The 14,616-nt window shown below is 38.1% G+C and overlaps 1 protein-coding gene across 3 annotated transcripts in view; it reads left to right on the forward strand.

Annotated features, from left to right (window-relative positions):
* Positions 1 to 14,616, forward strand: part of kif6 (kinesin family member 6) — a 122,530-nt gene that overhangs the window by 26,335 nt on the left and 81,579 nt on the right. For all 3 annotated transcript variants that reach the window (XM_051133284.1, XM_051133283.1, XM_051133285.1), the window contains exons 4-5: positions 9,274 to 9,421; positions 9,575 to 9,684. In XM_051133284.1, the coding sequence (XP_050989241.1) occupies positions 9,274 to 9,421; positions 9,575 to 9,684 (258 nt within the window). The remainder of the gene's footprint in view (positions 1 to 9,273; positions 9,422 to 9,574; positions 9,685 to 14,616) is intronic.

A 14,616-nucleotide genomic window follows, 5' to 3' on the forward strand; every position in this document is an offset into this window, starting at 1 on the left:
AAATTATATATCAACTGAAAACTTAAAATCTCAAAATTCATCCTTTGAAAACCATTTTAAAATCAGACATTGCATTACCATGGAATTGTACTTCAAAATCATATTACAAAATGTTTTCATTCATGAATAAAAATTTAACTTTGGATAGTGCATTTTTATGTCTATGTTTAAGATATGGAGTGACAGTTAAAGGGTTAACATCAATTCCATGTGACAGTATTACAGCTGTTGAGCAAGAACGCAAGAAGAATATGTAAAAAAATAATATGTAAAGGAAAAAAAAAGGGGGGGGTATAAGTTTACAAGGTTATGGAGTGGGAGACAAAGGGGTGTAATGACAGAGAGAAGAAAAGGGATAGAAAAAACGGGTAAAGAGATGAGAAGAGAGGAGGTTGTAAGAGAAGAGGAGATGAGAAGGAGAGGGAGAAGAGACATGTGGAGAGGAGGGCATTGGTATGGTGGAAAGAGCATGAGCAGAAACCATAAGAAAAGACATTGATATAGAAGAAGTGGACAGAAGGGTGGAAGGGGTGGAAGGACAGGTAGAATATGCAGATGAATTTCAAATGAAATCAGAGTTACCCTAATTGGCCATGTAAGACAACCATGGCTTTTCCTTTAGGGAAGTTAGCAAACAGTAAAAAAAAAAAATGCTTTGTTAATACACTTATAAGTGTACTATAACTGTTTGTTATACAGATTTTTAGCCCTTCTGGGACAACTTCTGTTGTTTACTGTAAATGTCCAAACATTTTTCATAATTGAAGTTTGGGACCATTCAGGTAGACAATCAAGTTGATTTTGAATGGAACAAGAGCTTTATTGACATGGTGGTCAAGAGCAACACCACCATCCACAAAGGAAGAGGCCTGTGGAGATGTTGAGATAGGACCTTATTACAGTTTTTCACAATCGATTGTCAAAACACACGTTGCATGCTCACAGTTTCTTATGTGCTTTGGTGAAGTGATATAAAGCGTGCAATGAACTGAAGAGTAAAGTATGACAGGACATGATAACTCGTTTTCTGAGATTAGTGGCTTTTTTTTTTATAACAATTTACAAAAGCAGCGAATAATGACACTGACATTAAGCCTGACCTCTCATTATGCTGCAGATCGGGACAGGGTTTTTCCCAGGCATTCTTTACTTAAACTGCATCTGACAGAAGTGTCAACAGCTTTCATGTGACCCACTAGTTGAGAAACACTGCATTAAACCAGTGTGGGATTAACTTCTTATTTTCACCCAGTTACCACTGAAAGAATTTGACCAATATTTTCTGAAGTTACGATATATAAATAAATATGAAGGTATTTTGGAGATCACAGATTTCTTTGATTAAACTTAAGCCGCTTTTCCACTATCAGGTTGAATAGTTTTCAGTTTTTCTCAGTCGCTTTGGTGCATTTCTCAGATCAGAAATTTATGTACATTTGTCTGCGTTTTCCTACATTATCAGTTACTAATGTCATGTTGCTCAAAATGTATTATATAGTTTTCTGTGCAATAGTCTTACCCCCCCAAAACATCTAGTCATTAGTTCATTGTATAAGTCATTAAATGCAAAATGGTTGGTTGTCATAAGCTGTCATATTTTCTACACATTTCTATTAGGGTTGGGTCGATAGACGATGCCATAGTCCATCGCCGATGGCCGATAGACATAACGATGCTGAGCCGGCATTGCGATCCTCCGCCCCGCCCCCGCTGCAGCAGCAACCTGCTCGCGAAAAACACACACTTAATCACACTATATAGCCAAATGAAATGCATGCTTTCAATTTCCGCATCTTTACTTATTTTATTATTATCCCACTGAGCAAACGACGTCCAAACGACGTCATTTCAACGTCTTTGTCGGAATATAGACATGATCTGCACGTCGGGTGGACGTCTCATGTTTGTTGGGATTATTATGAGGAAATAATAACAAGGAAGTTGTTAGCGATCACAATACAAATTACAGTGAACTCCAAACGAATTACACGAACTAGTTCGTTTACATTAATAAATGAGGCATACAAAAGCCAAAGTATTGCCAGATAGGTGAATTTGCACCTTTTTTACCAACCAAGTTTGTCGACGCCATTATAATGACACAGATCACTGTGCCTATTCATGCCAGAGTCCAGGGGCGTTTCTAGGATTTTAAAACATCCAAGGCTGGTGCCAAAACATCAGGGGCTATTGGTGGTGGGTAGGAGCTTGAAACTGGATCCTTTTAGGGGGGGTTCCGGGGGCATTAAACTGGGGGTTAAAGACCTTGTCACACTATGAACAATAGTAAATAGTAATCACTGCAAATAGCAAAGTATTATAACATTACAAAAATATGTCAAATAAAATAATATATTTGAAAATGTATTTATAACTGTAACAAATATATAGTTGCATGCAAAAAAAATTTCCCCCAAATTCCGTTTTATTTTAATTTATTTTATTTTTTTCAAATTCTGTTTTCTGTTTTCATTTTTCTGGATCTTTTTAATGATTAAATTTAATTTTATTAATCAAAATGTAATTAATCATGTGTAATTAATTAAAACCATGAATCTTAAACAATTTACAGTCAATTTATCAAAAGTTAAGAAAAATGACATGTTTAGGACCCTATAAAATGTTTTATTTTCTCACTTACGTTTTATTGTTACCAAATATGTTTTGCATGTCTGTATTTTTCTGGTTATCAAATGAAGATATAAAATATTAATTTAATTGATCTTTTAATGAAAATTATATTTTATTTTTTGACAAAAGGGGATTTACTATTAAGATTTAAAACGTGGAAGAAATATTGTGTGAAAAAATTGTATACATTTTATAAATTAATAGTAGTAGTAGTAGTAGTAGTAGTGGGCAAGTACATACTGAACCATTAATAAAATAAACCGAACTTTTACTTTGACGGGTTGCCGTGAATACCTTTAACTTTCTGTGTGTATTTTTGACACTTGTTTTACTCAGATGAAACAGTGAAATGCTCATGAAGTGAATCTCAGAGCAGTTCTGGAGATGTTGTCAAGATATTTATGTCCTCATTTAGTGAAACGGCAGACGCTGAAATCACTGGGAGCGTCCGCGCCGTTCATTCATAAAAAGACACGCGGAACATGAAGGATTCATATTTAAATAGTATTTTGCGGCATAATATTTACAGATACGAGTCCATATCGCGACTTGATTTAAGTTTAATGACCAACTTTTGATTATTTGATTCAAGCTTTAACAAATTCCGTGGAAATCATAGGGCCATACAAAAAAAAAAAAAAAAAAAAAAAAAAAAAACCCAAAACATTCGGGGCTGGAGTAAAAACGTTCGGGGCTCCAGCCCCGAGTGATTAGCCCTAGCGACGCCCCTGCCAGAGTCCCGCGGAAAAAGTGATTGACAGGTGGTAATTTGTGTGTAAATTATCTTTGTTTATTTATGGTTTGGTTATGGGTAAAACAAAGACCATGCGGGTCAGGTAGTGGAAACGGTAGGCTACAATTAATTAATTCGTTATGAATTAATTATTTAACAATAATTAATTGACTTTTACTAATGAAGAGAATGTAGATCAACCAATGATAAACCAGTTCTGAAATTCCTCATACTGTGCTGCATGCAAAAGCAAAGTTCTGGAGAAGGGGTGATTCCAGTGTTTGTCTTTCTAATTTTGTATTTTCACCCATATTTTTTCTTTTTTGTATCACAATGACTATCCAGTCTCTTTCAGTCAACATCCCCACATACAGTAATGTGTAAATTTGTACTTTTGAAATGGAAATATGGCGTACATAAAAAGTGCAGCCTTCCTAATTTCAATACAGTAACTGTCATCCAAACTGTTGCCAGTTGCCAAACTGTTGTTTACATCAGGTAATACTAACAGAGTGCACTGTTATATTGACAACATTTTAACTATCTTGTTTGTGAACAATTACACAAGGACTTTTTTCATTCTGATGGCACTGATATGTTAATTGATGTAAATACTTTTGAGAGATGAACTAAAGGTTTTGAGTAAGTAACAGGCTTTTGCAGGTTGTAACTGCCCATAGTGCAGTTACTATGGTTTTCTAGCAGTAGTACTTCTTCCATGCTCCCGGGGACTCTATAAAGTACTGCTCCTCTGGGATTAAAGTTAGGGGATAACAGAGCAAGAGTATGTTTGGTTGGAGGGAAGTATGACTCCCTCTGGTGCTAACTTCATGTGTACAGTCTGGGTTGGGAAACTGTTGTTTTAAGCTCAACCTAGTAAGTGCTTTTGTTCACTTTGTGTTGTTGATATTGCATTTATTTTGTATGTGGTTTATGTCTTATTTGGGTTATTTAAATGTGATGGTGTTTGGTGCTAATGTTAGCCTGTATGTTTCTGTATACACTGACCAAAACGCAACACTTTTGTTTTTGCCCCCATTTTTCATGAGCTGCACTCAAAGATCTAAGACTTTTTCTATGTACACAAAAAGCCTATTTCTCTCAAATATTGTTCACAAATCTGTCTAAATCTGTATTAGTGAGCACTTCTCCTTTGCCGAGATAATCCATCCACCTCACAGGTGTGGCATATCAAGATGCTGATTAGACAGCATGATTGTTGCACAGGTGTGCCTTAGGCTGGCCACAATAAAAGGCCACTCTAAAATGTGCAGTTTTACTGTATTGGCCAGACGCCATTGAATGTGAGCATTTGCCGACTCAAGTAAGTCAGGACGACGAACTGCAGTCAGGTTGAGAACCCGATGAGGATGACGAGCATGCAGATGAGCTTCTCTGAGACGGTTTCGGATAGTTTGTGCAAAAATTCTTTGGTTATGCAAACCGATTGTTGCAGCAGCTGTCCCGGTGGCCGGTCTCAGACGATCTTGGAGGTGAAAATGCTGGATGTGGAGGTCCTGGGCTGGTGTGGTTACACGTGGTCTGCGGTTGTTGGATGTACTGCCAAATTCTCTGAAACGCCTTTGGAGATGGCTTATGGTATAGAAATTAACATTCAATTCACAGGCAGCAGGTGGACGTTCCTGCAGTCAGCATGCCAATTACACGCTCCCTCAAAACCTGTGACATCTTTGGCATTGTTCTGTGTGATAAAACGGCACATTTTAGAGTGGCCTTTTATTGTGGCCAGCCTAAGGCACACCTGTGCAATAATCATGCTGTCTAATCAGCATCTTGATTTGCCACACCTGTGAGGTGGATGGATTATCTCGGCAAAGGAGAAGTGCTCACTAACAGATTTAGACAGATTTGTGAACAATATTTGAGAGAAATAGGCCTTCTGAATACATAGAAAAAGTCTTAGATCTTTGAGTTCAGCTCATGAAAAATGGGGGCAAAACAAAAGTGTTGCTTTTATAATTTTGGTCAGTGTAGGACTCTTTATTTTCCTCGTCTACAATTTTGATCTTGATACATACTTCTCTGAGACCTACTCCATTGCTAATGTTTCACTGCTCATCATTTGGATGTTGGAGACTTCCATTGAATAACAGATTGGTGATTATCGGCAAGGATTTTTCGACGTGCCCTAATGTAGAACCTGGGAACCCTCATGCAACTCTAACTGGAACTCATGCTAGGAAGGGAACTTCGGGAACATTTGCTCATCTCTGTGAAAACTCATTACATCTTTACCAAGGGACAATTGACTCCAAGGATAACGCAAAACTTAGTGGATAAAGAACAGATAAGCTTTTTTTTCTTAAGTAATTCTTTCTCTGTCAGAAATCAAAGAAAAACATACGTGCAATTGACTCTTTCCCTTGTTGTTGGTGTCTTTATGAAAGGTGTTTTGTGAAGCAAAATACTTCTTTGAAACTATTTCTGTGGTCAGCCTCATAGTTTGTACGGTTCTGGGTCTGGTTAAACCAAGTATAATCAGTGGAGACCTACCTTATAAATTTATTTGTAATTTGCCCTTCTGGGAGTGCTTAGTGGGGCGTTTACAAGGTAATCCATTGTGTGGTGCTGTTTGTACAAATTGTTTTGGGAAATGCACGTACTACTTTATGAACATTAAGGGTGATTCAAGAAATGCACCAAAGCGACTGAGGAAAAACTGTAAGCAAAGAGAATGCTTCGGCCCGATAGTGGAAAAGTGGCTTTAGATTGTGTAGCGGCTTCCATTAAGATGCTAGTATTGGTTATAAGAGCAGGCAAGTAATTGACGCATACAAAATAAAGTCGATGTAAATGCAAACCGATGTAAAATGCAAAGAGTGTCTTTCTTTATTGTGCTCCAGTGAATAAACATTGCTTCCAGTTAGCCTTCTGTGGTGTCATTTTGTCTAGTTTACAGAAAACAAAATTCCATACCTTGTAGATTCAACTCAATCCAAAACATATAATCCAATAAATTAGCATGACAAAGCACAATCTAAAAATGAAATGATCCAGCATGGTCAAAAGCTGTTTTCCCCACTACCAATACACACCTGTTGTCTCATTAACCAACTGCCCTGATATACCATTTCCAGTGCCACCCAATGGACAAATATATAATTGCATTAAAATCGGCTCCTATAGATTGTTTTAGCCTTTATTAAACTTTATGAAACTATAATGAATATTTTGCTGGTTAATCTTTTGAGCCATTTAACAGATTTTAAATACAATATGTAAAAAAATGTGTTGTCTTGTACCTTCCTGTTTTGGACAACACTTACGTTCTTCATCTCAATAGATTTCTTATCCTTCCTTTTATTTACTCTAGTGGACAATATTAGTACAACATGGTGTAGTCTGTCGGTCGTCTGCCATTTTGAGTTGGCAAAAATGTCTCCAGGTTACATATGTAACCATGGTTCCCCGAGGGAACGAGACGCTGTGTCAAAACACATTTGGAAAGCCTTCAGTGTAACCAAGCTCTGAAACACGTGTGTAATAGGTCCAACAGAGAAGCGAGACGTCATGGGTGGGGTGACGTAGAGGCCAGGAAGCTATAAAGCATGTACGGTGAAAGCAGCTGGCAGCTTCTGGTAGAGAGAAGGAAGCGCTTGCAGGGATGCCGGAAATATGGGTCAGAGAGGGGGAGATCAGATGACTCAAGTTTATGGAATAGCATCCCGATCCACCACTTCATAGCTACACCTGGCCAGAAGCCTCAGTGTCACAAGGGGGTGTCTGCCCACAGAAAGACCACTGAGAGGGACTTGGTAGGCCGCAATGGCCACCACGTAGACCTCCAGGGTAGAGTGGGTCAACCCTGTGGAGAGATGGGCCTGCAGGAACTCCAGCACTGTACCAATGGGGCAGTTAACTGGGTTGAGCTAGTGGTCACCTCACCAAGAAGTGAAAAGCTTCCGTTTCAAGGTGTACAGTTTCCTCGTGGAGGGAGCTCTGGACTGGAGGAGGGTCTCAACAGTTGAGAGACCGGAGGCTATGAGTTGTGCCCCAAAGCAAACCTCAGGAACTTCCTGTGTTGAGGAAGGATGGAAATGAGGAACTGTGCATGCTTAGATCTATTGTGACAAACCAATCCTCGAACATGATTTGAGACACACCCTGCTTGAGCGTCAGCATCCTGAACTTGAGGCGCATCTGCGGCACAGTTCAGCTGACGCAGATCCAGAATAGGACACCACCCGGATTAGAACCCAACTGCATCAACCTCCTCAGAGGAAGGTGTAGCACCATGCTCTCAATGGGGGGAAGAAACAGCAAGCGTGCTTCCAACCCCAAGAGAGAACTGTAAAAAATAGACATCTAACCAGATGTAGTAATATTGATTAATTCCTCAGAATTAAATGGCAATGGGGGCACAGCTAAACGTTTGAGATACTTCACACGTGCACGTCATTTGTGACATTTATGAATGAACATATTTATGAATGGACACAGCCCACCCCCTCAAGAGTGGACTGTGCGTGCTTAGCTCCCGAACAAACCACACATAAATTGCGTGAATTTTTGCCTGAGTAGCGAGGGCAGAAAGAAACAAGCAATCCCCACGACCACAGCCTTCACTCTGCCTTGGCAAAAGTGTGCGCAGCAAGAGTTAAACCATTTGGAAGATATACGTCAATACATTTTGTAGTCATTGCTCCAAGCACTTATTTAAACCATATTTTGGAAACCATTTGATGAGTCCAAATTCTTTTGATAACTTTTTGTCATGAGGGTCTCTAGGTCATACATGCAATTTTGGTGTTAATTGAACAAACGGTGTAGGATGAGTTTGAAAAAGTAAATTTATAAATCAGCTCAAAATGGTGGAACAATTTTATTCATGGTGAAAATCTGAGATATACATTTTGTTCAGCTCGACGTTCAGGGGAAAAAAAATTGTAAATGTAGTTGTGGAGATATGGGCAAAAATGTCAAATGTAAAATCTACGACTTACAGTTTTGGCTGGCCAGACACTTTTAGGGCAGAAAAAAATAATAAGAAATAATAAGAAGACGACTGTTCATTGTATCAGCATTTAACGACTGATACAATGAACTAATGACTAGATGTTTTGAGGGCTAAGACTATTGCACAGAGAACTATATAATACATTTTGAGCAACATGACATTAACAACTGATAATATAGGAAAGCACAGACAAATGTACATAGTCAATTGCATCAATGTACCAAAGCAATCGCAACTTGGGGTCATCTGATGCAAAGTTCACTTTTACATGTTGTTTGAACATTAATGTGTGTTGGCAGTGTATGTACACATCTACCCTATAATGATATAAATCCATGCAGTGGTTTTTAATTAATCTAAAAATAATATCCCCTTTTCAAATCGAGCCCACTCCAGAGGCAGAGGCCACTCCCACGATAGTTAATTGACATGAGTGTTTTACCTCAGACCCACCTAAATCATCTGTAACAGTCCGACCGCCATTGTTTCGATGCCGGAGCAGGGATGTAAGTTAGACAAGAATATCTCCGATTGAGTGATTGAGGTGTTGTGTTGCTGGATGTAATAATGAACATAGTGGTCGTCATTTACTCCTGACATTTAAACCGCTGAAGATGCAGTGGATTACGTTTGTTTGTGAAGGGAATGCGCCTCCCGATCTACATAAATGTGTCTATTGTGGCGCCTGATTTTAGCAAGGTAAAGTGTTATTTACACTACCACTGAGATATTTTAACCAAAGCATGTTATAGACTTTTCATTAAGACCCTAAAGAATCATAACAACTTGTGGAAAATGGGCATCCGATGACCCCTTTAAGCAATCATCTATCAAGCAATAAGACTTTATATAACCATCATCAACAATCATAGTAACAAACATAGCACACAAATGTCCTTTAGGTCATTGTTAACCTTGCACCTTTTGATAGTGTGCTGGCAGGTTATAATGGCACCATCTTTGCCTATGGCCAGACCGGAAGTGGGAAGACCTTTACAATCACTGGAGGTGCAGAGCACTACAGTGACCGAGGGATCATCCCAAGAACTCTTTCTTACCTTTATCAGCATTTCAGCAAGGTCAGTAGACATGCATGCATTCAGTAAAATGAAAAAAAAAAATGTTGATGAAGAAGTAATCGTGGCTAGAATCAAGATTTAACTGGTAAACTTGGACTGTTTTGATTTTACCTGGTATTTACTTTATTCAGTTAGTTGTATATCTATTTGCAGGACAGCAGTATGATCTATACAACCCACATATCTTACCTGGAAATCTACAATGAGACTGGCTATGATCTACTGAATCCCCAACATGAGGCATGTCATCTGGAGGACTTACCGTAAGTCTCTGCTTTAACCCTCACCAGTGGTATAGTCTAGAATTTTGTAGTGAGTATACTGTAACTTTTCACTCCCAGCCTCAAACTCACCCGTCCCAGAGCGACACCCTGTACGAAGCACCACACTTACTAATGCAAACAGTATGCATCTACATACATGTAACTGAGAGCATTCTGAAAGACTGCTTATGTGATATCAACATGTCAATTTATTATAAGCAACACAAGACTTGTTACAGCCAATGACATTTACAGCTGGGGAGACTGGACTGATTTTCTAGTGTTTAGTGTTAATCATCTAACTCAGCCAGTTGAAAGATTATGTATAACTTTAGTCAGATGCATTTACATTGTGACTGTGCCTCAAATGCAATCAACAAAAACCGTCTCTGTAAAGGTGGAAACCAAATGGTCCATCCATTTAGAATAAGAAAGGAACAGCATTTCTCTGGATCATCTTGTAGATTGCAGGATCCCCAGCAGGAAGTCCTGATAGTATCTATTGTTTCTAGCCATTTGTCTTTAGGTATAAAGTTCTGTCTTATAGACAGAACATTAAGAGAAGCTAGAGAAAAGCTATGGAGAAGCTAGGACCCGTACACAGGTTAAGATTCTTGAAGACCAGCAAGCTAACATCACTGACCTTCTACACTGCTACCTTTAATAAATGCTTCTCCCCACAAGACCTCTGGTCAAGCTTACTTATTTTATGTATTAGAGAAATTTAATACATTGGCGAGCCACCCAAACCACTGCTCAGCCAAATACAGCAAAATCTAACAATTTGGCGAGCCAGCCAGGAGAGACTAAGAAGACAAGATCTCACCAACTTCAACAAAAAGTGGACAGAAAAGTCTTGGATATTCTACAGTTTTTGTGTTGAAGAGCAACAGACTGCATCTGTGGACACAAGTTATTTGAATCAACTGGATCCTGTCTCAAAGACCCTAATTTGGTGAGTGAAATTTTTCAGCTCTCTAAAAGAACACTTAAAGAACACTTCATAAGTAAGCAGATCATTTGATGTATGTAGTGTAGCCATAATAATCAGTATAGCAATGTTTAAGAATTTTTTGGCTTAGGCCTTTCTCTTGAATCTGTAGGAACCTTTTAAATTATTTAGTTCGTTCGCCTGAGACTGTAGGAGCTATAGATATAGTGTTTATAGCTTGGACCTGTTCTTTGGAGTCTGCAGGAATTGTTAAAGAAACAATTTGGTCCATTCATAAAGAGATTGTAGAAGCAAAGGCTTGGTCCTTTCTCTTTTTGTCTGTAGGAATTGTGTAAGAAACAATTTAATCTTTTCATAAAGAGATTGTAGAAGCAGAGGCTTGGTCCTTTCTCTTTTTATCTGTAGGAATCGGGTAAAAAAACAACAAAGACAATTTAGTCCATTCGTCCAGAGACTGTAGGAGTCATAGAAAACACTGGGACTCATGTTGCTGCAAGAATTGTGAATTCTTGACTGCTATTTTAGTAGCCACTTTTTTAGTTTTGAAAAGTAACTGGGTTAAAAGAAGATGGCATAAAGCCATGAAACAAGTTTGTTTACCTTCTGTTGAAAGATACATAAAGATCTAAAAGTAAATTGTCTAAGGGACACATTTGAAGCAAATTCAGCCTTCTGAGCTAGGACTAGAATTAGACAAGTCTTATCACTCAGGATTTTTCAGAAATGAAACAAGGAAAATTAGTGAAAGTGAATGTTTTGTTTTGTATGTAGTATTGAAAGCTAAGCAATTTGGACAATAGGCTGGGACTAAGGAAGTGCCATGATGACATGTGCCAGAGGTACACCATTAAGCACTCAGAGAGTGGACAATGGGCCTTGTTGGACATTAAAAGGGCTTATGGAAAGATGCAGTGCTTATGGACAAACACCAAGAAAGATGGACTGTCTGTGATTTTGGTCAAACAAATTGTACAGCATCTGCAGAAGTGTGAGACTGACAAATTACAACGTGAGATCACAGCAGAGAAAGCAAAGGTTTGAGCGCTGGCTGAACAATTGTAGAATGTGAAAGAGGACAAAGAACGACTGTCATTCTCACTATGAGAATGACAAGTTGCTGAGTTTGCTCTCCAAATGACTGGATTCAAAATCTTAAAGCAGCTCTGATGACAGCAATAAAGACATCAACAAACATGCTGATACTAAAAGGAACACAAAGGTTAGACTTGCTCCTGTAATCGTCAAGAACAGATGGACTGAAGCTGAAATTGACAATGAGGAAGAGTTTGAGGAGAATGGTGAACCACAAACTCGCACTGTAAAAAAGTTGGTAAAGAAAAATGTCCCATACAGAACATACCAGACCAGCTACTCCAGAACAAGTTGACAAATGGTCAAAAGAATTGCCAGACGCACAATGTACAAGCAAGACAAGTGAAGACACCATACAAAAGGGAAACGCATACACAGAAACTTCAACAACTGAAGCCAAAGATGATTTAATTTAATTTAATTTAATTTAATTTATTTGATCAGGGACAATGCACAAACAACATTAGTCTAAAATAAGAAAAGATGTCATGTGCCAGGTTATAGCAAAAATGCTAATTTCCACCCGCAGTCCCTGGACAGGTTGTTGTTACACTTACAAAAGCTTATCAAATATATGCAGAAAAATACATAGAAGCTCACATCATAAAAGCACTTTCTATCATCATTCAATTCACTCACTCACAGTTTACAGCATTCATATCACAGTCATTTAATGCATACAAATTTGCTTTGATAATAACCACTGTTTGGTCAGGCGTGTAAAAGTACAATAATTTGTGCATGAAATAATTTCGTTTGGAAGAGTATTCCAAAGGCTCACTGCTTTATAAGAGAAAGATTGTTGACCATATGCAGTTTTACATCTTGTAACGCTGCACTCTCCTCTGACTGTCAACCGTGTGGTTCTAGAAATTCTCTCCGAATTTAGTGTGAAAAATGTTTTCAAAGGGGGAGCAGCGATGTTATGGATTATTTTAAACAAAGCAGAAATTTGATTATATTTAATAAGATTTTTGAAACTCAGAAAATTATATTTACTTTGTACTTTACAGTGATGATATAATCGAGATTTTTTATCATGAATTTTTATAGCCCTTTTATATAATGATTCAAGTGGTTTTAAAGATGTTTTACACGCCTGAGACCAACTAGACATGCAATACAGAAAATGATGTCCTAGTAGGCAGTGCTGCTAATCAAGCCATAAAGGAGAGAGGTGCACATACAGCGCATTAAGACAACTTCATCAAGACATACAGTTTTGCATAGTAAACAGATTCAAACTGAAGTGTCCAGAAAACATCATCATTGTTAATGGAAGATGGAGCAAAACTGCGTGATGACAACCAATGCATTAAGGAAAACCAGAAGGAAAAGGCTATGCCCTTTTAAACATGTCCAAGGCCAGCCCATGTTCAATGAAAATCTGACAGCCTTGTCCAAACTGATGAAAGTACACAATGCCAAGAATGAAGTTTTGGCACCTCCAAAGAGGGGCCATGGTATAGTAAAGATTAAAAAAACTCAGAGGTCACTTCAGGATCTCCCAGCATTTGATCCAGCAGTTAAGCCGTGGGAAAAACAATGAGTGGATTGATGTGAATTTGCCTAGAGATGAGGGATAGAAGGCAGTAGTGTTTTTCAGAGTCCAGATATGGCAGGACTAGGGTTTTGAGGCTCTAGCTTGTCACATGAGGACTGTAGTGTCCTTCCAACATCAAACAGGGACAGTTTATTGGCAGTTAGGCATGATTTGTTTAAAATCCTTTCTTTGGAAAGATATGTTTCCCTTTTCTCTTGTGTGTGATTGCAGGTGTTCCAGCGTTCCAGTGGATGACCAAAAACATCCAGTGCTTAGACTGCACTGCAGTGGCCACTTCCACGTGATCGCAATGCCAAAATAAATAAGGACTTAGGCAATTAAGAGAATGCGAACTTCACCATGAACTCTTATTCTGTCACCTCAAGTAATGGAGCCTGTATGCAGCATGCTGCATTCATGATTACTGAAAAATATGTTTTGTGATTAAAAATGATCAAAGGGGGGATTGAAAGATTATGTATAACTTTAGTCAGATGCATTTACATTGTGACTGTGCCTCAAATGCAGTCAACAGGAACTGTTTCTGTAAAGGTGTAAACCTAAATCTAAATGGTACATCCATTTAGAATAACAGGAACAGCATTTCTCTTGAACTCAGGGGAGGTCCTGATAGTATCTGTTGTTTCTAGCCATTTGTCTTTAGGTATAAAGTTCTGTCTTACAGACAGAACATTGGGAGAAGCTATGCTGAAGCTATGGAGAACTTTGGGAGATGCTAGGACCCTTACATGGATTAAAATACTTGAAGCTAACATCGCTGTTGAAGAACTGCATGTCTTTGAATAAAAGCTTGCATTTGGATTTATACGCCTCACATCGCCTTCACTCCATAACAGCACACATACATACTAACAGAAACAAACAAAAAAATACTTTTTTTGTAATACTACTATGCTATTACTATAACGTTACTTGAATCTGAATTTGTCAGTCACTGACTTCTAGATGCTGGAATTTTACTTTTAATGCACACTGAAAGTTTTTTGAGCTTTAAGAAATAGAATTTCTATGTATTCAGTGTATGTAGCCTATCCTTTTTAGTATTTTAGTATCTTAACTACATGTAAAATTTCACCAGTCTACTGATCAAGGGTGATTTCAGATGGTTTTTTTTTTATTTTTTGCTTATTTCTCAATAGTATGTATTTTTCCTGTAGCATGTTGTGATTTAAGAGGATTTTAAGGTACTAAATACTAATCTCTAATTTATTCACCATTTATCATCTGCAATATCATATTGTAACCACTAGATGTCTGTATAGCCCTATATAGAAACATATAAACACATCTTCCCTAGTTGCTGGGAACTTTGGATTCCCACTTA

The sequence above is a fragment of the Labeo rohita genome, chromosome 17 (genome assembly GCF_022985175.1).
Source record: "Labeo rohita strain BAU-BD-2019 chromosome 17, IGBB_LRoh.1.0, whole genome shotgun sequence".
Taxonomy (NCBI): Eukaryota; Metazoa; Chordata; class Actinopteri; order Cypriniformes; family Cyprinidae; genus Labeo; species Labeo rohita.